The 27,931-nt window shown below is 31.9% G+C and overlaps 1 protein-coding gene and 1 pseudogene across 38 annotated transcripts in view; both read left to right on the top strand.

Moving 5' to 3' along the window:
* LOC145271199 (arf-GAP with coiled-coil, ANK repeat and PH domain-containing protein 2-like) overlaps positions 1–27,931 on the top strand; it is a 636,480-nt gene that overhangs the window by 196,636 nt on the left and 411,913 nt on the right. For all 38 annotated transcript variants that reach the window (XM_080126741.1, XM_080126736.1, XM_080126765.1 and 35 more), the window contains 4 exons: positions 3,350–3,403; positions 14,926–14,984; positions 18,754–18,937; positions 27,050–27,094. In XM_080126741.1, coding sequence (XP_079982867.1) covers positions 3,350–3,403; positions 14,926–14,984; positions 18,754–18,937; positions 27,050–27,094 — 342 coding nt within the window. The remainder of the gene's footprint in view (positions 1–3,349; positions 3,404–14,925; positions 14,985–18,753; positions 18,938–27,049; positions 27,095–27,931) is intronic.
* On the top strand, positions 2,159–2,298 carry LOC145271778 (U2 spliceosomal RNA; annotated as a pseudogene).

The following is a 27,931-nucleotide window of genomic DNA, read 5'->3' as shown; positions in this document are numbered from 1 at the left end:
ACTCCCTACACAGTATCCCTGATGCCTATGTCCCTGATAGTAGCCTTGTTTGGGGTGAAAATGTAATTAAAAAAAAAAAGCCAAAAAAAAGAAAACCATAACACTGAAATTAACAGGAAGTAATCTTACACTAAAGATGGTTTATAACGAGTAAAATCTTTGTTTGGATGGATGAATAATGTGTACAGAAATACATCCGCAAGTTGAATTACAAAATGTTCATTTTAACCTTATTTCTGTTACTTTTGTGTATGCGCAAATTCATTCATAGCTTAAAGTGGTTTAATTTAAAGTCTTTTTAAATCTATCTTTTTATTTATTACATTTTCACCCCAAACAAGGCAAATTACCACTTTGGTGTAGGGGGCTACTATCAGGGTCAGCAACTACTGGGGCACTATGTAGGGATTTGGGCAGCAAGATGTCGGTTCACGTTGCACTTGAACTTCTGCATGTCAGTACAGTTAGGGAAGCAGGATCCTGAAATGGAATTCCAGAGTCTAGCGGTTCTGGGGAAGAAACTACTGGAGTAGAAAGATCTTTTACATCTAGGGATCTCTACTGTGTGGGGGTGGGATTTAGCTGCCTGTCGGGTTTGTCGAGGGTATCTGCGTCGTGGGGGCACAAGTGTCTGCAGTTCGTCAGAGCATTCACCATTAAAATACTTGTAGAACAAGCAGAGGGATGCAACGTTTTGTCGATGGGACAGAGGCTGAAGCTTAGATGCCAGTTCAGGGCCTATCAGATTGGCGACTTTTTTTTTTACCTTGTCTAGGAGCGAGAGACTAGTAGCAGATGCACCAGCCCAGATGTGACAACAATACTCCATACATGGACGAATGGTGGCCTTAGAGGTACAGGATACTTTCAGGTGTCAGTAGTTTTCTAGCATGATAGAGAGAGCCTACCTTTTTCGCAGCAGCCCTGGCAATGTTTTCAATATAATTGCTCCAACTCATGTTTCCTGTGAACGTTAGGCCAAGCAGTTTGAAAAATGTACTCTCAGACAGGGAGTCACTGGCCATTGCTATTGGTGGCAGAGAAAGTTTCTTGTTATATCCTTTTTTTTTTTTTAAACTTTTGAAATCAGAACTATATATTAGGTACAATATAATATTCAATAGAGAATTGGCTCTGTAAAACTAAATACGAAATCTGCATGAATTAAAATATATTTAAGCATATTTTATGACCATCCCTCTCCCTCACTAGTATTATTTATAAATTTTTTTAGATAAAACTACCCCCCCCCCCGTTCTCTCGGCTTCTAAAAGGAACAGATTTATCATGCGACCGTATATGACGTCATTTCACTTTCCAAATCTAAAACAAAGCATAACAAAGGCTAAAAACCACTTGAAGATAAGAGTTAATGACATGGTAGGTTTTTGAAAACTGTTTATTGATATTTGAGTCAAAGATGACCATGTTGCATTCCACAGGGAAGCAATCTTGTGGCAATGCATTTCAGTGAAGAAAAGTTCTTGAAAAAAAAAAAAAACGTGCTCATCAAACTTTTGATGCGCAGAGGAAGAAAAGAAAGTTCTTTGCAGTGTGTGTGTGGGGGGTGGGGTACTAAGATGAGTGCTTGTTGTGAATGTTTTAGGAGGAACCATAGATTGAAGTTCACTTAAATATGTTCAGTGGAAATAATGTGTGTGTGTGAGAGAGAGAGCAACGTTTCTATGTGTAAGAAGCTGTATAAACAGTGCAGATTATCCCCCCCCACCTCCACTAGATTGCAAAGTCGATTTTAAACTCTGTCAAGCCAAGAAAGAGTGCTGTGAATGCCACCTTCTCAGAAGTGGCAGCCATACTTTATCGAAGGATTTGTTCATTGCTGCTAAACTAATTTATATATTTATTTATTTTTTTTCTGTTTATGTCAGCACTGCCCTTTGCTTATGCTAAATAAACAAGATAATTATTTCTGTAAATAAAACAAAATAAATGACGCTTAATTATTAGTAAACTAGCAGAGATACCCACGCTTTGCGTATTCACTTAGCGGACACCCTTAGATGTTGTAAGTGCAGCTATTGCTTAAGGTGTTTAGAACTATTTTAATTACCTATATATTTACAAGAGTATATTTAGAGAAGCAGAGAAAGTCTGGAGCTGTGGCTGGCACTTGTAACTTCTAAGACATCCCCACTTCGCTTCTTCTTGGCCTTTTGGCCAAGATCAATGTGTAGTATCTGTTCCGGCAGATTCTGCACTTAAGATAATTTGTACCAGTCAATGGAGGGGAAACCCTCTATACTTGGACAATTATTATTTTTGGTAACCAGAGTGCCCCCTTTTTGCCTACTTTTAGGGGAGCTGGTTTTTACCTCACATTAAAAACGGCCTTGTGCCTAATTTGCTCAGTGGGGGAGCAAATAAATACCATCTGTTCCGGCAGATACTGCAAGCTATGACTAGCAAAGACCAGATGTGGGGGCAACCCCACATGCCTGACCTTAAACCAGCTCCCATTTCCCACCTCTCGGGAGCTGGCTCCCCTTTCCCTTCCCCCTCCCTTCACTCCTCACGTTAAAAATTGGCCTTGTGCCTAATTTGCTCAGTGGGGGAGCAAATAAATATCATCTGTTCCGGCAGATGCTACACTTAAGATAATTTGTACCAGTCAATGGAGGGGAAACCCTCTATACTGGGACAATTATTATTTTTGGTAACCAGAGTGCCCCCTTTTTGCCTACTTTTAGGGGAGCTGGTTTTTACCTCACATTAAAAACGGCCTTGTGCCTAATTTGCTCAGTGGGGGAGCAAATAAATACCATCTGTTCCGGCAGATGCTGCACTTAAGATAATTTGTACCAGTCAATGGAGGGGAAACCCTCTATACTGGGACAATTATTATTTTTGGTAACCAGAGTGCCCCCTTTTTGCCTACTTTTAGGGGAGCTGGTTTTTACCTCACATTAAAAACGGCCTTGTGCCTAATTTGCTCAGTGGGGGAGCAAATAAATACCACCTGTAACTTCTAAGACATTTAATTGTAAATCTAGTCATAGCCTGTGGAAGAGTCCATCTATTCCCAAAATAGGGTAGATCAGTATCACACCATAATAGTTAGTTTAAAAAAAAAAAATAAATAAAACTGTTCAAAACGTGTGTGCTTGGGGGTGGGGGTTGCTTTGTATACTGTTGTTCAATTTTTTCCTATCTTTATTTGGCATAAAACTATAATGAAATGTTTCTGGGACTTTAAATAAAAACTTTAAATGCAATTTTTTGTCCCTTTTTTACTTTAAAAAATCTATAAAAAAAAAAAATTTAAAAAAATTGTGATAATTCTTGTATGGTTCCTTTATTTGTCTTTCTTTCTTTTTTTTTTTTTTTTCAGAATTCCTTGACCAGATTTGCTGATGCTATGTCAGAAATCATGAAATATTTTACAGTAAGTATTGCCTGTCAAAGATTCATTGGTAAAAGATTCTGTTTCAATCGCTACTTCGTACGATTATACGAGTTGAAATATTTCAAGAATAATATCAAATATTTAAGAAAACTTTATATTATAAAGTAATATGTAATGCATATTTCATTCCTTTATTCATATTGATTGATATATATATATATATATATATGTGTGTGTGTGTTAATGCTGACGGCAAGCAATTTGAATACCTGCGGAAATAGGGCTTCCTATTACATGTGTTTCTTATTATACGTGCTAATTATTACTTGTTTATGCAACATTTGTTTGTCTGTATAATAAATGCCTTAAACTTTATACGTTTTTTCTTTTTTTGATCACTGTATACCTACTTTTGCATCCCCCTGTATATATAGTAAGTTATAAAATATATATGGCAATTAAGCTACACTGAATATTCTGTGTTTCATCCACTCTAGGACTCTTCAGGCTTATGCGCTGAGCCTAAAGAGTCCTAGAGTGCATAAGCCTGAAGAGTCCTAAAGTGGATGAAACACAAAATATTCAGTGTAGCTTAATCGCCATATATTATAACTTACTAACTAGCTCTACCTACGTATTGAGCACTTAAAGTTTATGCATAAATTTATACTTTCGTATATAAATTTTATGTGAGTAAATGAAGTAGTTATATACATATATATATATATATATATATTGATTATAAAGATTAATAATTATAAATTATGAATCAGTTTCAACAGGAGAAACAAACAAAATCAACTTGAGTGTACGATCGTTTCGGAAACGATAATCATTTTTTTTTTCAATTGACAATAATAGCTTTTTTTTTTTTACACAGTGATCACCACTTATCAAGGCCCGGAAGCCACTCAGGGATAAGGGTTATTGCAAGTACATTACGTTAGTGTGGAGATTTGATGAAGTGTTTACTTAAGGGGGCGGTTCATTAGGAATTTGTTAACGTTGGACTCGAACGTATCCAAGTTGTAGTCCGGTGGGAAGCAAGCAGACGGAACAGAGTTCCACAGGCGTGCAGTTCTAAGAAAGAAGCTTTGTTCATGGAATCCGCGTTTTGATTTAGGCACAGATAAAGAGTGGGGGAAACTTTTGATAGTGGATTCAGCTAGACGGGTGTTTTTCGTGAAAGATTGGCGAGGGGGGGACCAGAGATTGGAGTTCAGACAAGCACCTGCCATGGAAATAACGATAAAACAAGGATAGGCTCGCAACGTCTTTTCTGTGGGAGAGAGGTTGCAGGGTAGAGAAAAGGGTATCCCCCACTAAGCCACAAAGTCTATTTTGTACTCTGTCAAGGCAGGATAGACTGTTTTTAGCAGCTCCTGCCCAGATATGGCAGCAGTATTCCATGTATGTATCCACAGTATTACGAGCAAGATTATTTTGAAGTATTGACATATTATAATAAACTTTGCTCTTTAGACTTCGGTCTAATTCCCGCTATAAAATAAAATAAATAAAAATATACAGGGTGTCCGTAAAGTTACTATACAGACACCATGTAATATATTAACAGTACAGTAAGATATTGTATTAAAATATATATTTGTAACAAAAGAAATAAAAAGAAATAACACCTTTATGTTTATAAAAATCTCAGAAAATACACGTGTTACATCCGAAAAGACTGTAATAATCAAGGCAAACAATTTCTATGACAAATATTCAAATCGCTTCAAAATAAATTTGCGCTCTTCCAAAGTTAGCTTGCGTGGCATGCTTGATTAAATAAACCTGTAAAAAAAAATAAATATTAACTATTAATACAAATATAATACAATAAAACAATAAGACTGTATAGTAACTTTACGGACACCCTGTATACATATATATATATATATATACATATATATATATGTGTGTATATATATATATATATATATATGTATATAATCTCTTCCGTTTGCCTGTTTCCCACCTGACTACAACTTGGACATCTTCAAGTCCAACATAAACAAATTCCTGATTAATCGCCCCCTTAAGTAAGACACTTTATCAAATCTCAAATACCTACTTTTACTACGATATTATCCCATTGATTATTGTACACAAAATAACCCTTATCCCTGAGTGGCTTCCAGGCCTTGATAAGTGGTGATCCCCATGTAAAAAAAAAATATATATAGTCATCCACATACAATACTGTTTCACTGTATCACAGCTTATGAGTACGGCTAGACAAGCAACTACCTCAAGTCAGGATTGAAACTTGACTGCCTAGTTGACAGTCAGTGCTTCTCACCGTTATGCCTGTCCTTGTTTTATCGTTATTTCCATGGCAGGTGCTCGTCTGAACTCCAATGTCTGGTCCCCCCTCGCCAATCTTTCACGAAAAACACCCGTCTAGCTGAATCCACTGTGAAAAATTTCCCCCACTCTATATCTGTGCCTAAATCAAAACGCGGATTCCATGAACAAAGCTTCTTTCTTAGAACTGCACGCCTGTGGAACTCTGTTCCGTCTGCCTGCTTCCCTCCGGACTACAACTTGGATGTGTTCAAGTACAATGTTAACAAATTCCTAATGAACCACCCCCTTAAGTAAACACTTCAGCAAATCTCCACACTAACGTAATGTACTTGCAATAACCCTTATCCCTGAGTGGCTTCCAGGCCTTGATAAGTGGTGATCACTGAGGAAAAAAAAAAAAAAAAAAAAAAAACATTTGGCTGCTACGGAGTTGAACATGCAAAATTACAATGTTTAAACATTATCCAAACGCCTAAGCTTTATTTGTTTATACAAAGAGCATTGCTTTTCTATGCTAGCAGCAGTTTATTTTGCTCTCCATTATACTCAGTAAAGGTAGGGAGCATTTGTAATCATCCATATGCAGTACTGTTTTACTGTATTACAGCTCATCAGTGCGGATAGACTAGCAACTACCTCAAGCCAGCCATATATATATATATATATAAAAAATTATAAGGTATAGTTTTTTTTTTGTGTGTGTGTATCTGTGTATATATATATATATATATATATATATATATATACACACACGTGTATGTATGTATATATATGTATATATATATATATATAATATATTATAAGGTAGAGTTTTTTTTGTGTGTGTGTATATATATATATATATATATATATATACACACACACAAAAAAAAAAGACTCTACCTTATAATTTCAGAGACATACTATGGTTTCATTGCAAAATACATTGAATTTCAATGGTTTTTATTTTGTAAGTCGCCGTTGATTTTATTTGAATTTTTAAAAACTTTTATTATGCAAATCCACTGCAATGAAACCATGGTCTGCCTCTGAAATCTGAAATATGTAGTTTTACATAATTTGTATTTTAGCTCTCACATTTGTGATCGAGCACTTTATTGATTTCTATTCAATGAACCTGATACCCTATATATAAATATATACATGTATATATGCATGTAGTTAATGTGTGTGTGTGTGTATATATATATGTATATATATATATATATATATATATATATATATATATATATATTTAAAGGAGATTAGAACAATAGTCTAAAGAGCTGAGTGTATTTTAATGTAACAGTGAAATTACTAGCTTAATTAAAATACAGGAAATAGAAAGTGCTCGTTGTAATTTAGATATATAATAAGCTCGATAGTTAAATGTCCTAGAGCTAATTCAATATTAAGTAATGTGATTGATAATTTAAAATCTAAAATCAAATTATAATTAAATTAAAAATCCGTTTCATAAGAAGGAACAACAACAAAATCGATTATCTGTACGATCGTTTCGGAAAACAATGCTTTTTATTGTGGTATACATCAAGTTACGTACAATAATTACATATAGTTTTTTAATAAGCAAGGTCTCCTCGTCAGCAAATTTTGAAGGGTTTTTATTAAATTTAAAAGACACCATAAATAAAAAAAGCATTGTTTTCCGAAACGATTGTACAGATAATTGATTTTGTTGTTGTTCCTTCTTATGAAACGGATTTTTAATTTAATTATAATTTGATTTTTAAATTTTAAATTATCAATCACATTACTTAATATATATATATATTTTTTTTATTTTTTATTACATTTTCACCCCAAACAAGGCAAATTGCCACTTTGGTGTAGGGGGCTACTATCAGGGGCAACAACTACTGGGGTACTATGTAGGGATTTGGGCAGCAAGGTGTTGGTTCACGTTACACTTGAACTTCTGCACGTCAGTACTGTTGGGGAAGCAGGGACCTGGAATGGAATTCCAGAGTCTTGCGGTTCTGGGGAAGAAACTATTGGAGTAAAAAGATCTTTTACATCTAGGGACCTCTACAGTGTGGGGGTGAGATCTAGTAGCCTGTCGGGTTTGTCGAGGGTGCTCGCGTCGTGGGGGCACAAGTGATTGCAGTTCGTCAGAGCATTCACCACTAAAATACTTGTAGAAAAGGCAGAGGGATGCAACATTTCGTCGATGGGACAGAGGCTGAAGCTTAGATGCCAGTTCAGGGCCTATCAGGTTTGCGACTCTCTTTTGAATCTTGTCAAGGAGCGAGAGACTAGTAGCAGATGCACCAGCCCAGATGTGGCAGCAATACTCCATACATGGGCGAATGGTGGCCTTATAGAGGTACAGGATACTTTCGGGTGTTAGTAGTTTTCTAGCACGGTATATATATATATGTGTGTGTGTGTGTGTGTGTATATATATATATATATATATATATATATATATATATATATACACACACACACACACACACATTATTGGCTACATATGTGCATAGATGTTTCTGCGCAGAGAAACTGTTGTTATGAAGAGGAAGACCCCAGTAAGTAGGAAGGCAAACTAGATAATTTTCAAAATGATATTTGGAAAAGGTTAGAATCGAACCCAGTATGAAAAGTTAAAAAAAAAATACATATTGAAATCCTAGCAATGCAGAACGATTGTCATTGTTCGTTGCAAATAACTGAATATTATTTATGTGAGAGATAGATATTTAATTTAGGAATACAGTTGATTCTTTTAAAAATAACTGGATATTAAATATCGATTAAAAGCTGGACAATACGAGTTTAGAAATAATGATTGAAAGTAAGTTAGATATTGAACAATTCAAATTGGGAATTCAGAATGGAAGACACAATTGTAAGTTGGGTTTGTAGGAGTTGAGAAAAGTTTGATATAATATTGTAGTGCAGGTTTTTCCCGCCTTAGGTGGGGTGGACATTTATAGACTTCCGCATATAATCTGTTTACTGAAGAGGTGCTATAGCCACCTTGTGTCTGTCTGAGTCCTTGGTTATTGATGATTTCTAATGTTATTAAATAGGATTTCCTGGCTGTTCCGTAGACAGAAACAGCCATAGTCAAGTTTTGATCGGATTAATGTTCTGTAGTTTTATTAGAACTTCTCGATCTGCTCCCCAGTTAGTGTTTGTTTAGGGAAAATGAAGCCATTTTTGTTAGCCCACTCACTGAATTTATTGAGAGATTGTTGCAGTTGATGTTCTATAGTATAGATGTGTTTTGATGTGTAAGAGATTAGAACTATACCTCTGACATCATCAAGAAAGGAGATTCTAAATATATTGACACAGGGTTCAAGTCAGACAGACAGTGAGAGACAGAGCCAGAGAGAACTGGAGTTGGCCACACTAGGAGCTGATGCAGCTTAGCGGCGAAGGGGGGGGGAGACATGTAGACAGAACAAAAAATAAGAGGCATTACTTTTGGAATTTAGTTTTTTCGTTATTTAAATATCGAAATGACTGACATTTGTTACACAAGAATGTAGGCATTGTTTCGAATATTCTCGGAATGTTTAATACACATGGTTTTAGTATTGTTTGCAAACATATGAGGGCCATTCCAAAAGTAATGCCTCCTATTTTTTGTTCTGCCCACATAGGTTCGAGGCGATTGCATTGTTATAATGACTGAACTTATGCATTTATCATCTGAAAGTTTCATCTCTCTGCTGCAGATATTGACGGTGTGAGACTCTAAGAAAGCAACACCCGTCATGGACGTGTGTCAGAAGCAGAGATGCGGCATTGGATTTCTGACAAAAGTGCATTGAGAATGGTGGCGACTATGTAGATAAAACACGGCCGATAGCCATTAGTCACATGCTCTCGTGTAATGAATGAATGTGTGAATGTAGGATTGACATGAAGTTCTTATATTAAATTGAAATTTATATATATATAAATATATTTATTAATTTCAATTTAAATATATTTATTAATTTAAATATAAATATATTTATTAATTTCTATATAAATATATTTATTAATTTCAATTTAAATATATTTATTAATTTCAATTTAAATATATTTATTAATTTCAATTTAAATATATTAATTAATTTCAATATAAATATATTTATTAATTTCTATATAAATATATTTATTAATTTCAATATAAATATATTTATTAATTTCTATATAAATATATTTATTAATTTCAATTTAAATATATTAATTAATTTCAATTTAAATATATTAATTAATTTAAATATAAATATATTTATTAATTACAATTTGAATATATTTATTAATTTCAATATAAATATATTTATTAATTTAAATATAAATATATTTATTAATTTCTATATAAATATATTTATTAATTTCAATATAAATATATTTATTAATTTCAATATAAATATATTTATTAATTTCAATATAAATATATTTATTAATTTCTATATAAATATATTTATTAATTTCTATATAAATATATTTATTAATTTCTATATAAATATATTAATTAATTTCAATATAAATATATTAATTAATATAAATATAAATATATTTATTAATTACAATTTGAATATATTTATTAATTTCAATAATATATTTATTAATTTCAATATAAATATATTTATTAATTTCAATATAAATATATTTATTAATTTCAATATAAATATATTTATTAATTTCTATATAAATATATTTATTAATTTCTATATAAATATATTTATTAATTACAATTTAAATATATTTATTAATTTCTATATAAATATATTTATTAATTTCAATATAAATATATTTATTAATTTCAATTTAAATATATTAATTTCAATATAAATATATTTATTTCAATTTAAATATATTAATTAATTTCAATATAAATATATTTATTAATTTCAATTTAAATATATTTATTAATTTCAATATAAATATATTTATTAATTTCTATGTAAATATATTTATTAATTTCTATATAAATATATTTATTAATTTCTGTATAAATATATTTATTAATTTAAATATAAATATTATTAATTTCTATATAAATATATTTATTAATTTCTATATAAATATATTTATTAATTTCTATATAAATATATTTATTAATTTCAATATAAATATATTTAATTATTTCAATATAAATATATTTATTAATTTCAATATAAATATATTTATTAATTTCAATAAAAATATATTTATTAATTTCTATATAAATATATTTATTAATTTCTATATAAATATATTTATTAATTTCAATATAAATATATTTATTAATTTCTATATAAATATATTTATTAATTTCTATATAAATATATTAATTAATTTCAATATAAATATATTTATTAATTTCTATATAAATATATTTATTAATTTCAATATAAATATATTTATTAATTTCAATATAAATATATTTATTAATTTCTATATAAATATATTTATTAATTTCAATATAAATATATTTATTAATTTCAATATAAATATATTAATTAATTTCAATATAAATATATTAATTAATATAAATATAAATATATTTATTAATTACAATTTGAATATATTTATTAATTTCAATATAAATATATTTATTAATTTCAATATAAATATATTTATTAATTTCAATATAAATATATTTATTAATTTCTATATAAATATATTTATTAATTTCAATATAAATATATTTATTAATTTCAATATAAATATATTTATTAATTTCTATATAAATATATTTATTAATTTCAATATAAATATATTTATTATTATCTATATAAATATATTTATTAATTTCAATAAAAATATATTTATTAATTTCTATATAAATATATTTATTAATTTCAATATAAATATATTTATTAATTTCAATAAAAATATATTTATTAATTTCAATATAAATATATTTATTAATTTTAATATAAATATATTTATTAATTTCTATATAAATATATTTATTAATTTCAATATAAATATATTTATTAATTTTAATATAAATATATTTACTAATTTCAATATAAATATATTTATTAATTTCAATATAAATATATTTATTAATTTCTATATAAATATATTTATTAATTTCAATATAAATTTCAAACAAAATAAATGTCTGTTTATTTTGTAATAATGCGTTGTTTTCAAGGAATTTTGCAATGTTGTTGTTAGAGCAGAGAATCAGCAAGTGGAAATCCGTTTGTTGTTTTTACGGTATTTTTTTGAATCTTGGAACGGTGTGTTGGTCATGCGGGATTCACGTTAAAATTTTTGTTCCTTAGAAGTGCTGGTTGGGTTTGAATAAAATAAAATACGTATTATATACGTTTGAAGCAAAAACAATGCATTATAACAAAATAAACTGACATTTATTTTGTTTTAAATTTATATTGAAATTCATAAATATATTTCGAAGCAAAGCTTCATCTTCAGTGTGTCTTTCTTTTTTTCTTTTTTTTTTGTTCCTTAGAAGTGCGTTAAGATTTTTGGCGCTGGTTGAGTTTGAATAAAATGAAATATGTATTATATACGCTTGAAGCTAAAACAATGCATTATTACAAAATAAACTGACATTTATTTTGTTTGAAATTTACAAATATATTTCGAAGCAAAGCTTCATCTTCAGTATGTGTTTCAAGCTTATATAACACATATTTTATTTCATTCAAACTCAACCAGCGCTTCTAAGGAACAAAACTCTTAACGTGAATCCCACGTGACCAACGCACCGTTTCAGGATTTAAAAGACAACAAACGGTCTTCTACTTTCTGATTCTCTGCTCCAACAACAACATGGCAAAAAAAAAGAAAGAAAGAAAGACATACTGAAGATGAAGTATATCTTTGAAATATATTTATGAAATTTAATATAAATTTCAAACAAAATAAATGTCTGTTCATTTTGTAATAATGCGTTGTTTTGGCTTCAAACGTATATAACACGTATTTTATTTCATTCAAACTCAACCAGCGCTTTTATCAAGGAATTTTGTGAATTCCGCGTGACCAATGCACCGTTCCGACATTTGAAAAGACTACCGTAAAAACAACAAACGAACTTCTACTGATTCTATGTCCAACAATAACATGGCAAAAAAAAAAAACAGAGACACTGGTGATGAAGTGTATCTTCGAAATAATATATAAATTTCAAACAAAATACATATTTGTTTATTTTATAATAATGCGCAGTTTTGTCTTCAAATGTATCTAATACATGTTTATTTTATTCAACCACAACCAGCGCTTCTATCAAGGGACACAAACCCTGAAGATAAAAATTAGACTAATGATGCTGATGATATTAATAATCATTAAAAACAAGGCCGATAGCCATTAGTCACGTGCTCTCGTGTAATGAATGAATGCGTGAATGTAGGATTGACATGAAATTCTTAAAGATAAACTAAAATGACCGAAAAAATGGGCTGAAATGATTTAAATAAATAAAAAGTAAATGACTTAGAATGACTTTAATGAACTTAAGGATGAATTGAATGACCTTAAGAATGACTTGAATGCTTAAAAAATAACTGGAATCCTTCAAAAACAACTTGAATGATCTGGAGAATGACTTGAATGGCTTTGAGACTGTTACAACCATAAGTACAGCAAGTAGTAAGAACAGATACTTCACTTTGACATTGGCCAAAAGGCCAAGAAAACCTGTGTTTATTTGCTCCCCCACCAAGCAAATTAGACACAAGGCCGATTTTTAATGTGAGGAGTAAAGGGGAAATGGGAACCAACTCCCCGGGGAGTAGGGTAGTGACAATTGGTATGAAGGGTTGCCCCTACATTGACCAAGGTCTTATATGTGGGATTGCCCTCACATATGGTCTTTGCTTGCAGTATCTGCTGGAACAGGTACTACACTTTGAGATATTAAATCTTTTATTCATGTTAAAAAATACATTCAAAATTAACGTTGAACAAAAAACTTAGGCACATGGCCAACTCAAAAGGGGGGAATTTTGGGGGTCGTTGGTCATCCTTGTCACTCCAGAACTAAACAAAGTCAAAAGTTTCTCCCAGCTAGTATCTTCTTTCACCATAATACCGCATTCACCCTTTCATATTGGGGGACGTCCTAGTAACTCCCAATTTTTAAAACATTTTTTATTGACGTGTAAAAACAACAATCTTAAAAAGCTAAGAACAGCATCTATTAACAACAGACCTTTGATCTTAACCAAAAAGGCCAAGCACAAAATTGTTATGACAGACTTACCGACAGACCGACCGACCGACGGAGTGACTTAGAGAGTCGCTTGCACGCGACTAAAAACGTCTCATAATCGATCATTATGAACTTTGGAACACAGTTAAATACCTTCCCTGAGACGGGTGGTTTAGTTTTATATATTATTACTACTACTATTACGTGATTTAACATGTTCTGTCCCAAGCTGCTGGGGTTGGATGCCTTCTTGTTATCTCATGTTGGTGTTATTGGTCACTCTCCAGCCATTTGAATCATTGACCAAATTCTCTGTGATATTTAGAGCTTGGAGGTTAACCTTGATGTTATATAGCCATGGCTTCTTTGTCTCATTAACGGCAACAGCTCAAGTTTCGTTGGTCGCATGAAGTATGACTCCTCGAACACGGGACTTCAGGGGCATGCCTTTGTTGGTCATAAAGGGAATGAGCTCTCTGAACTTTTCCCATGTGGATTCTATCCTGGTTATGATAACATGTGTACTTCTATTGTTGCCTATCGTGTCTCTAGAATAGCAGAAGGTAACGACAACTTCTAAAAAATGTTGTCGATTGCAAAGTCGATCAAAGGCAGAGGTACGAGGGTTTTTATAGTGTAGACACACACACAAAACATCATCTACCAATCTGCTGTTTATGTCACTGGTGGTGTTAATGGTTCTTTGATACTTAGTGCGTAGAGGTTAGTCTTGATGTTGTCGAGCAATCACTTCTTTGGCTGATTGCGGTGTTTGCCTCTGACATCAAAGAACAACATTTTCTGTTGCCAAAGGTTGTCATCCATTCTGTTCACATGCCGAAACGATTATAACATTTGATTTTCTACAATTTTCAAAGTAAATAAAAAAAAAAAAAAAAAAAAAAAATTGCATTGGTCATTAATATTCTTATTATTGTTTTGACTCTCGAGTGTATATCCGACACAGTTAATCAATCGAGAACCACATCACTCTATATAAAAAGCATATAAGATATTAACTGATATAGCCCCTCGAGAGTCAAAATAATGAAAAGAGTATTCTCTTGTTATAGTCTTAGTGATGAATATATTAGTTCTATTTATTGATTGTCTCCCTTTTTTTATATTTCAGATATTGATGGACCAAGCTAACAGATCAGTTTGCAAAAACATAAACAATTTCATTAAACAGTAAGTAAGAGTTTTTGTCTTATCTTTGCATTTTGAACTTGTGATGGAAGTATTTTGGGTTTTCCTGGCATTCTGAGATTCGTGAATTTTAGCAGTTGAGATTTTAGCGTTTTAGATATTAGCGTTTGAGATTTAAGCGTTTGGGATTTTAGCGGTTGAGATATTAGCGGTTGAGATATTAGCGGTTGAGATATTAGCGGTTGAGATATTAGCGTTTGGGATATTAGCGTTTGGGATATTAGCGTTTGGGATATTAGCGTTTGGGATATTAGCGGTTGAGATATTAGCGTTTGGGATATTAGCGTTTGGGATATTAGCGTTTGAGATTTTAGCGTTTGGGATATTAGCGTTTGGGATATTAGCGGTTGAGATATTAGCGTTTGAGATATTAGCGTTTGGGATATTAGCGTTTGGGATATTAGCGTTTGGGATATTAGCGGTTGAGATATTAGCGTTTGGGATATTAGCGTTTGGGATATTAGCGTTTGGGATTTTAGCGGTTGAGATTTTAGCGGTTGAGATAGAATTGAAGACTTCAAATTGAAAGAGAGAAAAAGCTGAAGAAAGCAGAAGACTTGAAGATCAAAGAAACACAAAATGAAATAATATAATTCAATAACTAACATGTAAGATAAAAAAGAAAATGATGATGCTGTGTCAAGGTGGGTTGGGGTGGAGGTCTCATTAAGCAATGCTGCTGTGTTGGAGCCAAAATACACTAGAACAAGAAATGTTAATCTATGGGTTAGCTATTGAGCTTGGATTAGATTATTTGAATCCAGGTAAAGTTAGCATGCAAAAACCAGCTAAATTTTATAGTCGTTAAAGTGTTCTGGGTTTTTGAATTTTAGCATTTGGCAGATGTAATCCAAGGCTTTAAATTGAAAAAGTAAAAAGCAGCAAAAAAACAAAAAAACAAAAAACGAAGCAATAAAAACTACCAGAAGTGTTTTTTTTTTTGTTTTTTTTTTTTTCTTTCACGTTTTGGGTTTGAACGCCGCTGGAAGTGGCTCATTTTTTTTTTTTTTTTTTTTTTTTTTTTCGGTCGCATGGGCACTAGCTGTTATTTTGATTAAAAGAAGTTTTTTTGACTGATTTATTTTTATTTTTTTTTTTTTTAAGGTGGTTCAAGCACACGGGAAACAAAAAGTGCTTCTCTTTGTATCGCTCATGCCGAAATATCAGATGGAAGGTTCTTCTTTTTTTGAGCAGTTCCGTTCTTTTGTGGGATTATTGATGAAAGTGCTCAATATCCTTTGTATAGCAGCTCTATCCAAACGGAACTTCATGTTGACCTGGGCAACGTTTGGTATCCATGCTAGTATTTTCATATAGATAGAATGGTTTATAAATATTTTATTCTGAACTTTTTGAAATCATTTTTTAGTTTCAACATAGTTTCTATATATATAAAAGCGAAAATGTGTGCATATATGTTCGCTTTTTGTGTATGTCCAAGAAAGGCTTTTTTCAGAGAAGCGGTCGGTCGGCTCGCAACTTCTTAAAACTTTTTATATCACATATAAATCGTAATATCTATGAGTTAACAACGGAGCTCGCCTGTCTATTTAATTTGCTCGACTTCGGGAAGATAAATATTCAACATTTGTCGCTCGCCGCATGTGGATTAGGCTTTTTCTTATAATAAAAGCAACACTAATTCTGGCAGTATTTTTCCGGTGGCAATCGCCGGAAATGTCCGAAAGCAATCAGCTTTGATCAATGTGGAAATATTTTCCATATATCAAACAATTGCTATTCAATTTGGACCCCACCAACATCTTCGGAAAATAGAAATAAAAAAGCGTTCCCGCAGTAAATGAAATACTATCCCGCAGTAAAAGTTTACCTCATTAAGTCATTAAAACGTGTACCTGCCAAATCTAAGTAATTAAATAAATTCAAACGTGTTTACGTTAGTATCTCGTGATGGGTCAATGGTTAACGTCGAACACTATTTTTTTTTCACACTTTAATTTCCAACTTCGCCTCAAGGGTTCAGGTTCGATCCTCATACTCACCTACCAAAACTTTTTTTTTACAACCTTCAGGAGAATATCACTTTTTACAATTGATTTTTTTTTCAAGTACTCTAACCACTGGACTACGCGTCTTTGTGGATAATTATGGTGTATGCATATATATATATATATATATATATATATATATATATATATTAGCAAAAGTACCCGTCATTGACTGGGTTCAAAAACAGACTACACAAAATGGACTCTGATTTATGAAAGTATAATAGGTTATGAAAAGGACGGGTTGTAAAGAGATAGCTTCGAATTTGAGGGTATCAATACCAAAGCAAAATATGATGAAAGTAAAAATAAAATAGATAAGCCCCATAATTTATTATATCATATCTGTTCACACTGAAACACTTATCACAATATTCTGTGGATCTATATTAAAAACCTTGTTAAACTTTGTGACATATTTCCATTCTATGGAGGTCAGGCGTGAACGAACACCCCATAATTTTATTATACCATATTTCTTCAAACTAAAACATAATTATCAAAGTATACTTATGCAGATAGATATGAAAAGTCTTTATTACAGTTTGTGCCTATTTCCATCCTATGGGGGCCAGGCGGGAACGCAGACCCCACAATTTTATTATACCATCCGTATTTAAATTAAAGCATACTTATCAAAGTATTCTTATGTATATCTATATCAGAAACACTTGTAAAAACGTTTTTTTTTTTTTAATTTTTAAATTTTTTATGCAGACCCCACAATTTTTATGATCTGCCAGATCAAACATGCCTATTCCTGTGTCTCGATACATCTTCTATCATTATATGTAATCAGTTTTTTAAAATAGTCAACCATATAGGAGTCTATTCGTGACCAGACACACACACACAGACGTTCAGCTTTATATTATAGATTAATGTTTTTTACTTGTGTATATTATCTATTGTTTATAATTAGCGGTTCCCATATCGTATTGAATTCTATACAAGGTCTACTTAGCAGTTGGTTATTCCCCCAGCATATGTGCTGCTTCTTTCAGTCGTCTTACTCTCCACCGTTCCTCTTTGTTTATAACTTTTACTTCGTCCCATGATGGTAGATGGTTTCCCTTTTCCTACCTGACTTTTCAGTCTCTCCATGTACTATGGCTTTTCGATGTTCTTCTAACCATACTTTCAGTGGACGACACATTTCATCTTTGTATAGTTTTCGATATTTATATAGAATTTTATGTACAGTTCTTAGTCAAAAATTCAGAAACATCAAATTTCTTGGTCAAAAATTCAGAAACATCAAATTTCTTGGTCAAAAATTCAGAAACATCAAATTTCTTGGTCAAAAATTCAGAAACATCAAATTTCTTGGTCAAAAATTCAGAAACATCAAATTTCTTGGTCAAAAATTCAGAAACATCAAATTTCTTGGTCAAAAATTCAGAAACATCAAATTTCTTGGTCAAAAATTCAGAAACATCAAATTTCTTGGTCAAAAATTCAGAAACATCAAATTTCTTGGTCAAAAATTCAGAAACATCTAATTTCTTGGTCAAAAATTCAGAAACATCAAATTTCTTGGTCAAAAATTCAGAAACATCAAGATGAGCCCAAGTGAGGGCGAAACTCGAGTCTTGGACTTCCAGTTTGTTGGCTTTCTTGGCTTTTATGTACTGCGACATTGTCTAGCTGTGGAAATAATTATATATATATATATATATATATATATATATATATATATATATATGTATATAAGTTAACTTCTTTAATTTTCTATTTTTCAGGGATATTCGCAAAGTGAAAGATGCCAAGAAATATTTTGAGAAAATAAGTGATGAGATGGACAATGCTTTAATCCGTAATTCTAATGTTCTACGTAGCAAGCCTCAGGAATGTGAAGAAGCCACAAACGGTCTTATTGCAACAAGGTCCGCATTTGCACACAATTCTCTTGATTATGTTTACCAGGTAAGATTTCATACATATATTTTTTTTCTATATCTAAACCAGCAGGGCTACTAGTGTTACCTAGGATCAAAGTATAATCTATTTATATTAATACTATCTTTTTTATTGTTTTTTTTTAAAACCTTATTGTTATTCACCCCAAACAAGGCTTTTACTTGATCTATGAAATTGCAAGTGGCAGCCATGTTTATTTTTTATTTATTCAATTTAATCGTGCATTTCTTTAGTTTTGATGAGTAAAATAAATAAAATTATTACATGAAATGACTCTTCATGTAATAATGTTTAAGATAATAAACGCCTTATTTTTTTCATTTCACGCGCAAACCCTATTTAGTGCCATTACCCATAAAAAGGTCGTTTATTTTTGGTACTTGTAAAGTTTAATCAAGACATTAAAAAATGAAAATATCAAAGAAAAGATTATATTGTATGCATCTGTTATGGAATGAAGTTCTCCAACAAAAAAAATTCACTTAATTACATCAAGTAGTTTTTTTTTTTTTTTTTTTATTTTACAGCGAAAAAACAATTTGAAACGGTCTGATTTTTAGGAAGAAAAGCTAGTATTAAAGATGGGGAGGGAGGGTCGGCGCTTTAAACTGAGTTATCTCCCTTTAGCGTGTTCAAAAAACTCAAAGATGGCTACCTTCATTCTTAGTTTTTGATTGCAAGGCCAAGGCTGCTTATTGGTCTCAAAAATGGCAACTGGACAGCCATGTTGATTTTTTTTTTAATGTTTACACATATTTAATCGTGCATTTCTCGAGTTTCGATGGGTAAAATAAATTAAATTTTTACACGAAATGACTCCTTATGTAATAATGTTTGACATAAGAAACTTTTTTAAAACCTTATTTTTTTCATATATCACCCGCAAACCCTATTTAGTGACATCATTCTTTTGTGTGTGTCTTTTTCTGGGCACTTTTCTTCAGGGAGGGATCGTTTTTTTCGCTGGTATTTTCAAAAGTCATCCCCTCTTTTCAATTGTCTAACCTTAATTAAACCTACATCACTTCTGGTTTGGCGATGGGCGCAACAGCAAACACGTCACGTTTATTTAAAAAAAAAATTTTCCCACTTTCTTTTCCCCCTTTGCGGTACGGGTTCGAGCCTGCTTACTGCTATTTTTTTTTTTTTTTTTTTTTTTTTTTTGCTCAACCAACACCCTTACACACACCTTCACTTTCTTTTCTGCCTTTGCGTCACGGGTTCGAGCCTGCCTGCCTACTACAAAAAATGTAGTTGAACAAGAATCTTGATGGCACCAGTATGCACATTCGTAAATTTCTTATTTGTCTTCGTAAGAAATGAATTTTATTCAGATGCGTGATTAATAGATCTTCAACAGATTAAGCACTGATCCTGGGTATGACCTTAAAACACATCCAGCTATGAAGCTCCATTTTGGGGTTGTAGGGAATGTACAGTTTCCTCCTTAGTTACCATTGCTCCCAGGTCCATTTTCGCTCAGAGTTGTAATACTTGTTTGGGCATCTGGTGATACCAGATCAGGTTGTCTGAAGATACTGGCTTCCTGACCTAAAATGCAGCAAACATTACAGGCGACTGGGGGAGAGGAAGTGCTTGTGAATTTATATTCCCTTGACACTTCCTCGTTTGGAGGAAGCCAGTTCAACCCAGTTCAATGGCATACAATAACAACAGCAACAAATTAAGCAGCTTTCATAGAAATCATCGTTCATTATGTTGCAAAGACTTTCACAATCAACAGATACGAAATGCTCTTCCCCTTTTCCTTTTTATAATCACAAAGACAGAAAATAATCTTTAATGTGTTCTGATGAACTCATAGCACTAGTGCACTCTCAACATACTCCTGATTAACTCGGCAATGAACGCTGATGAAACAAACAATTGGCGGATTTCGAAACGTTACTGGTTTCAATTGAAATTATCCGATCTGTGCAATTGCTATGTCGCTAGAACGCAAATTGGTTTCGATTAAAAAATTCCTTTGCATTTGAAAATACAGGTGGAGGATAATTGAAAAGACTTTTGCACCAAAAATTAGCTTGAAATAGTAATGGGACGATTCCAATATTTTCCCTGATTCCGTGCTAAATTCCCGATTCCGATACAATTACTGATTCCGTGCTAAATACCAGAATCCGATACAATTACTGATTCCGTGCTAAATTCCCAATTCCGATACAATTACTGATTCCGTGCTAAATACCAGAATCCGATACAATTACTGATTCCGTGCTAAATTCCCAATTCCGATACAATTACTGATTCCGTGCTAAATTCCAGATTCCGATACAATTACTGATTCCGTGCTAAATTCCCAATTCCGATACAATTACTGATTCCGATTCTGATTCTTTATAAATTTCTATTTAACTATAAGATTGTTAATTTCCCTGATTTTCAAAAAAAAAAAAACACTTGTTAAATATGCAGATATTTTCCTAAACGTCAAAATACACTATCGATTTTAGCTTTACTCGTAATTTTAAAATCAATAAATATTTATTATTTTATCAGTATTACCAGCAATGGAAGATTTTACTTTAAACAAAATCAAATAAAAATGACAATTAAAAGAATCGTTTTAGCATCGGAAAATAGATATCATTTTTCTGATACCCCCAAATCTTCTTATTTTTTCGTTTCCCGATTCCGATTAATCTTCCGAACACTAATAAGAAACGCAAATTCTTACGATCCACATGCTTATACAAATACGGGTTAGAGACCATGTGTCGATCCGCGACAACACCGACAGACAGTGCTCCCAATTTTATTTTTTATTGCAATCATCTGAGATGGAAATCCATAGTGCAGGGGATATAGGTGTTAAGTCTCTATCGTTCCAGGTGAGAATTGTCTGAAGATAGCGGTTTCAATTCTACCCGAAGCAGGCCAGAGGATGAGTTGGCCAAAAACATGGTGAGACAACAACAACTATGGAGAGCAGTAATTACTGGAGATACACTTGACAGATTCAGCATTCCTATCCCGCCACGGTTAATTACTAGGGCTAAGATAACAGAATATTTTTTTCATTATTTTTACTCTTGAGTATATACCTGTTAATATCTTATTCTTACAAGAAAGGTTCCCCTTTTCTTGCAAATAAGAAAAACATTAGATAAGTCAAAATGAGATTAGGATAGATCGAGATTCGAACTTTGTAAGCAAGGTTCAGAAATGGAATTTTGCATTGTTCAGTTTAACATAAAATAGTTTAGATATGTTGTTGTAAAAGGAATTTTAATTGTTCAATTCTTTTGATGACAACCGAATTAAAATAAGGTCAGATAGAGAAGAACGAACAATAGCAATTTAAAAACATATTGAAAAATAAGTTAGGTCGAAAAATAGGTTAGTGAGAATCCTTTGTGTGCAGAAATGGTTTGGAAACACATGCCGAACCATGCATGTAAGGCCACATGGGTCAATCATGTTGACAGACACACGTATAATGTCATGGTAGAAATGAATTCTCAATATAGGAGCTAGTTCAATCGAAGAAGAGGGCAATCGGACAGAGAGAGCAGTCAGCAAAGGCAGTCAGAGGAGGGTCCCTTTAGAAGCGAAGGGAAAACCTTGTTTTAAAAATCTAATGGCTAAGCATCTGAAGATGTTAATGGGGGACAGGATATTTTTATGGAAACATAACTTATAAAATTGCCAACTCATTAATGAAACAGCTGTAATGGAAAAAATCCAGGAAATAAATGAAGGTTATAAAAAGGAAAACGTGAGTCTTTGAATTTTCATAAAAATTTTGCACTATATATGCTCTGCCCCTACTAAATAGACACATTGAGCTTAACTCAAAATTAACGGTGACTGGTTTTAAAATAACAATCTAGACTCATTAAACGAAAATGGTATATATTAAAAGTAACGACATTTCAAAAACAAACTTAAAATATATATATATATATATATATATATATATATATATATAAAATATGCATCAAGTGCACTTGAAAGCCAAATCACAACGTAATATTAGCATCCATTGTTGTAAACCTACAGTATTTTGTGCAATCAAAATGTTATATACAGGAAGGATATATATATCGTCAAAGAATGATAGTTCATATAGAAACGTTGTTTTAATTTGAATAAAATAAAAATAAAATATGCATCAAGTGCGCTTGAAAGCCAAATTACAACGTAATATTAGGAAAATAAACAAATATTTTGCTTGTTTGAAATTTATCACAAATATATTTCAGAGGTATACTCCATCTTCAGGGTGTTGTTTTTTTTTTTTTTCTTCTTTCTTACCATGTTGTTAATTTGGAGAAAGGAGTCTGTATAGAGCCGCACGTTGCATCTGGCGGTTGTATTTTGAATTGTTTGAACTGTGTGCATTCTTTGACGTTATTCTCGCGTTACCTGTGCACAGTTCAAACAATTCAAAATATAACCGCCAGATGCAACGCGCGGCTCTATACAGACTTCTCTCGAAATTAACAACATGGTAAGAAAGAAGAAAAAAAACAAAGAACACACTGAAGATGGAGTCTTCCTCCGAAATATATTTGTGATAAATTTCAAACAAGTAAAATATTTGTTTATTTTCCTAATATTACGTTGTGATTTGGCTTTCAAGCGCACTTGATGCGTATTTTATTTTATTCAAGTTAAAACAACGTTTCTATATATCTTTGTTAATAATTCCTATATCGAAAGCAATGTCAAAAAATATTTCAGAGGTATACTCCATCTTCAGTGTGTTGTTTTGTTTCTTTTTTCCCCTTTTCTTCTTCCTTGCCATGTTGTAAATTTGGAGAAAGAAGTCTGTTGTAATATTACGTTATGATTTGGCTTTCAAGCGCACTTGATGCGTATTTTATTTTATTCAAATTAAAACAACGTTTCTATATGAACTCTCATTCTTGACGTTATTCTCGCGTTGCCTACGCACAGTTCAAACATTTCAAAATACAACCGCCAGATACAACACGCGGCTCTTTAGAACGCGCAGCTCTATACAGACTCCTTTCTCCAAATATATTATTCAAATTAAAACAACGTTGCTATATTGAACCCTCATTCTTTGACGATATATATATATCCTTCCTGTATATAACATTTTGATTGCACAAAATACCGTAGGTTTACAACAACGGATGCCACATACAAATTTATCATGTCTACACTATTATCCACCATCTTATTTAACTTTTGAATGCCATTTACGCCACATTTTTTTCATTATAATATAAACCTACATTTCATCCTAGGTACGCCATCATTGCAATTGCAACCATCTTTAGAGGAAGTAGTTCGTATTTTCCTCTCTAACTATCAAGTAATCTTACCATTCCCGGTCATCACCGGGAGGATTTCTACATTTTCGACGGATATTGGGTTGCACCCTTATTAACTGAGTCATATACTCATAGCCATAACATTATCCTTCTGTTTCCCAGTACAAAAAATAATAAATTCTCCCTTCTCACATTCCGCTAAATCTCATTGGCTGAAACTGACTATTTGTTCATTCAAGAATCCAACTCTTATTACAAAAACAAACGCTCCAGAAATTTACCAATATGGCTTCACTCTATACAGTAGGCAATCGTTTGATATAAAACGCAACTAATACAAACCATTTATACACATCAAGACAATGTTTATAAGCCAATAATGCTTTCAATTTATACGTAAATACATGTTAATTTATATTAAACAGTTATGTTAGCATGCTAAATCTTTTTTGTGTACATACATCGCACATACTGTTTTTCGACACATCTGCACTGATAATTATTATTTCTTTATTTTATAAAATATGAAGATTCTTTATTTATGCACTAAATAAAAAAATAAAACAATTGATTATTACAGCCGAGACTCGTGTTCATAACCAGTATTTTGCAATGTATATGCTTAAAAAAACTCATGTGTGATTTGGAAGCCTTTAAACTGTCTATTCCTGACTATTTGCAAAGTTTTCCTGTATTTGTTAGTGTGTGTGCATGATGGTGTGTTTGTACGTGTGTGCATTTTGTGCTTGCGTATGTGTGCACACGTGTTGCATCAACCAGACTACGCCACGGCAACACTTTGTTTGGCAGATACAGCTAGTGTATATATATATATATATATATATATATATATATATATATAGAGAGAGAGAGTTTCAAAAAATGCAGTTCTTCTCATCAAAGGAAAGATAAATATAATATAAGAATTGGGATAATTTATCATAATCAGAAAAATCAGAACTTTTGAGGGTATCGGAAAAACTTTAGCTTTATTTTCAATGTCAAACATGACTTTTTATTTTTATTTGTTTGTTTTTGCTTAAAACTTGAATTTTACGTGATTTGTACTGATTATGAAATAGTATTGATTTTAAACAACCAATAAAATTAAAAATCTATAAATTATCACCACAACTTTGTATTTCTACAAAATCCAAATGTTGTTGTCTCCTTTGATTGGGATATACATGCGGCTGGGTACCACTTGTAAGTTTATATTTTTTGACTCTTTCTCCTTCAGAGGAAGCCAGTTAACCTGCCTAGGGTGAATGCTGTATAACAACAACAAATTCAAATGTAGTTCTTTCAGCAAACCTGACGTGTTGGATTTTGTCATTAGTACATAAAAAAACAAGTCTTGGCCCTTCACTGAGACACTGCATAGCAAATTACTCCCCGTCCCCCAAAAGATTGCCGACCCCTATTAAAGTGTTGTCTTACAATTTTATGCATTTACTAGGGTGTCTTAAAAGTTTGAAAACACTTGCAAATAAATTGAAATTTTTATCTCCAACTAATAGCAAAGAAAAAAAAAAAATGAATCCTCAAAATAAAGACCTTAATTTTTCAAAACTTTCTGCCGTCGATCTGCAATCTTTTGGATCTAGTCAAAATACCATTCAGCTTCAGATGAAATAATTCTTGATACACTTCCTAGACTTCATCAAACGCATTGAATCGTTGCAATGAGCCTGTTTGCCTGTTCCCACCTGACTACAACTTGGATGTCTTCAAGTCCAACATAAACAAATTCCTGATAAACCGCCCCCTTAAGTAAGACACTTTATCAAATCTCCAATACTAATGGTTACTATGATATTATCTATTACTATTACTGTACATGCAATAACCCTTATCCCCGAGTGGCTTCCGGGCCTTGATAAGTGGTGACTACCAAGTAAAAAAAAAGACAGTAATCTGATGGAGCAAAGTCAGCAATGTGGCCGAACCTCAACACCCACGCCTTTGGTCTTCCTGGCAATGTGTGGCTTGGCATTGTTTTGCATCAAAGTGCAATTTCGATTGATCAGAGTCTGGTACTTTGCTTCAACTTTTCGTAGACCTGCTCCAGTTGTTTACAGTAAAGCTCGGCACTGACAGCACAACCATTCGGAAGCAAAATGCACGATTCCTTCAGAGTTCCACCAAATGCACAATATGAGTTTCTTGTTGAATCGATCTTGTTTTGGAACTGAACGTGTCTCTTTCCCTTTCTGAATGCATTGCTCGTCTAGATTGTGCTGGACCAGATCTATTTCTCATCTGATGCCACGATAACCCCCCCCCCCCCAAAAAAAATGCTCATCCAATGGATTGCTAAGCAATTGACAGCAAACTTCAACTCATCTGTTGGCTTGTGCTTCGGTGAATTTGTGCAGATTTTGGCGCAGCTTTTTCTGAACAAATTGCTTCAAATGTCAGTGAATTGTCGATTTACCAACTCTAAGCGCATCAGCAAATTCTCGAGTGCTCAATGAAGACGCAATGTCCAACCCAGTTTGCAAGTCTCCATCATCAAACTTTACTGGCCGTCCTAAATTAGGCTTCCCTTCGAGAGAATCGAAACGCTTCTACCACTTTGAGATCGCCGCATATGCTATTGTTCCTTCACCTTTGGCAGCACAAATCTCTTCTGCGGCTTTCCTAGTTGAAAGACCTCATTTCCAGCAGTAACTAATCAAAACTTGTAGCTGAATTTTATTATTTGTTATCTGCAATCGCTATAACAATATAAACGCCAAAAAAAAAAAAAACAATTAAAAATTGTATAAAAAGTACTTTTTTTTTTTGCAAGTGTTTACAAACTTTTTCAATCAATATAATTGTTTTTTTGTTTTTCTTTGAATTTCAGATTAATGTTTTACGTCTGAAGAAACGTTTCGATGTATTAGAAACAGTGAGTATATGTCATCCTATTCTTTGTTTTGTTCTCTTTTAGAATTATTCGTATATTAAAATGTTAAAAAAAAAGAAAATTGTTGTACCTATTCGTAACGAAATGAAAATATCATATTCCAAAAATTACAAATTGATCAAGTAGTTTTATTTTTATAAAGAGAATCATTTTTTAAATGATTAATGGGAATTTGTAGGCATTACAACATTAATCTATTAAGTATGAATTATTTAGTTATTTCCCTTCAATTTTTTTTTTTTATTAAAAATAACAGACAAGGTAGTTATTCCTCGGATACTTGTAAAATTTGATTTTCTTATTTTAAAAATAAAGGTACTTGATCAAGTTACATAATTTTTGGAATATGATAATTTTGTTTAATCAAATCATAAAGATTTTTCCGGACAAGACCCCCCCCCCGTTTGATATGAACAGTAAATTTTCATATCGATAATGTGAAACTAAATGAGAATTAAAGAAAAACCAGTGCCTGTTTTGAAATTAAAAACAAACTAAATCACAGCAAAATATTTTATGTATATACCCATCATGGAACGAAGATGTGATATTCCAAAAATCATGTAAATTGATTAAATATTTTGTTTTTATATAGAAAATTATCTTTCTGCTATTTTCAGCGATTTTAATAGTAACTTGTATCCATTACGAAGATGATTTTGATCATTTGAATTAAGTTGTCTCCCCCCCTTATGAAATGTGCTTCGTTATCAAATTTGATTTTCTTAGTTAAAAAAAAATACCTGATCAATTTACATGATTTTTGGAATATGATGTATTTCTTCCATGATGGTATGTACGAGGTGTCTTCAATAAGTT

This window comes from Euprymna scolopes, chromosome 46 (assembly GCF_053919585.1).
Source record: "Euprymna scolopes isolate OS-2025 chromosome 46, ASM5391958v1, whole genome shotgun sequence".
NCBI classification, from domain to species: Eukaryota; Metazoa; Mollusca; class Cephalopoda; order Sepiida; family Sepiolidae; genus Euprymna; species Euprymna scolopes.
The sequence above is the reverse complement of the archived record's forward strand: the minus strand, read 5'-3'. Positions and strand labels throughout refer to the sequence as shown.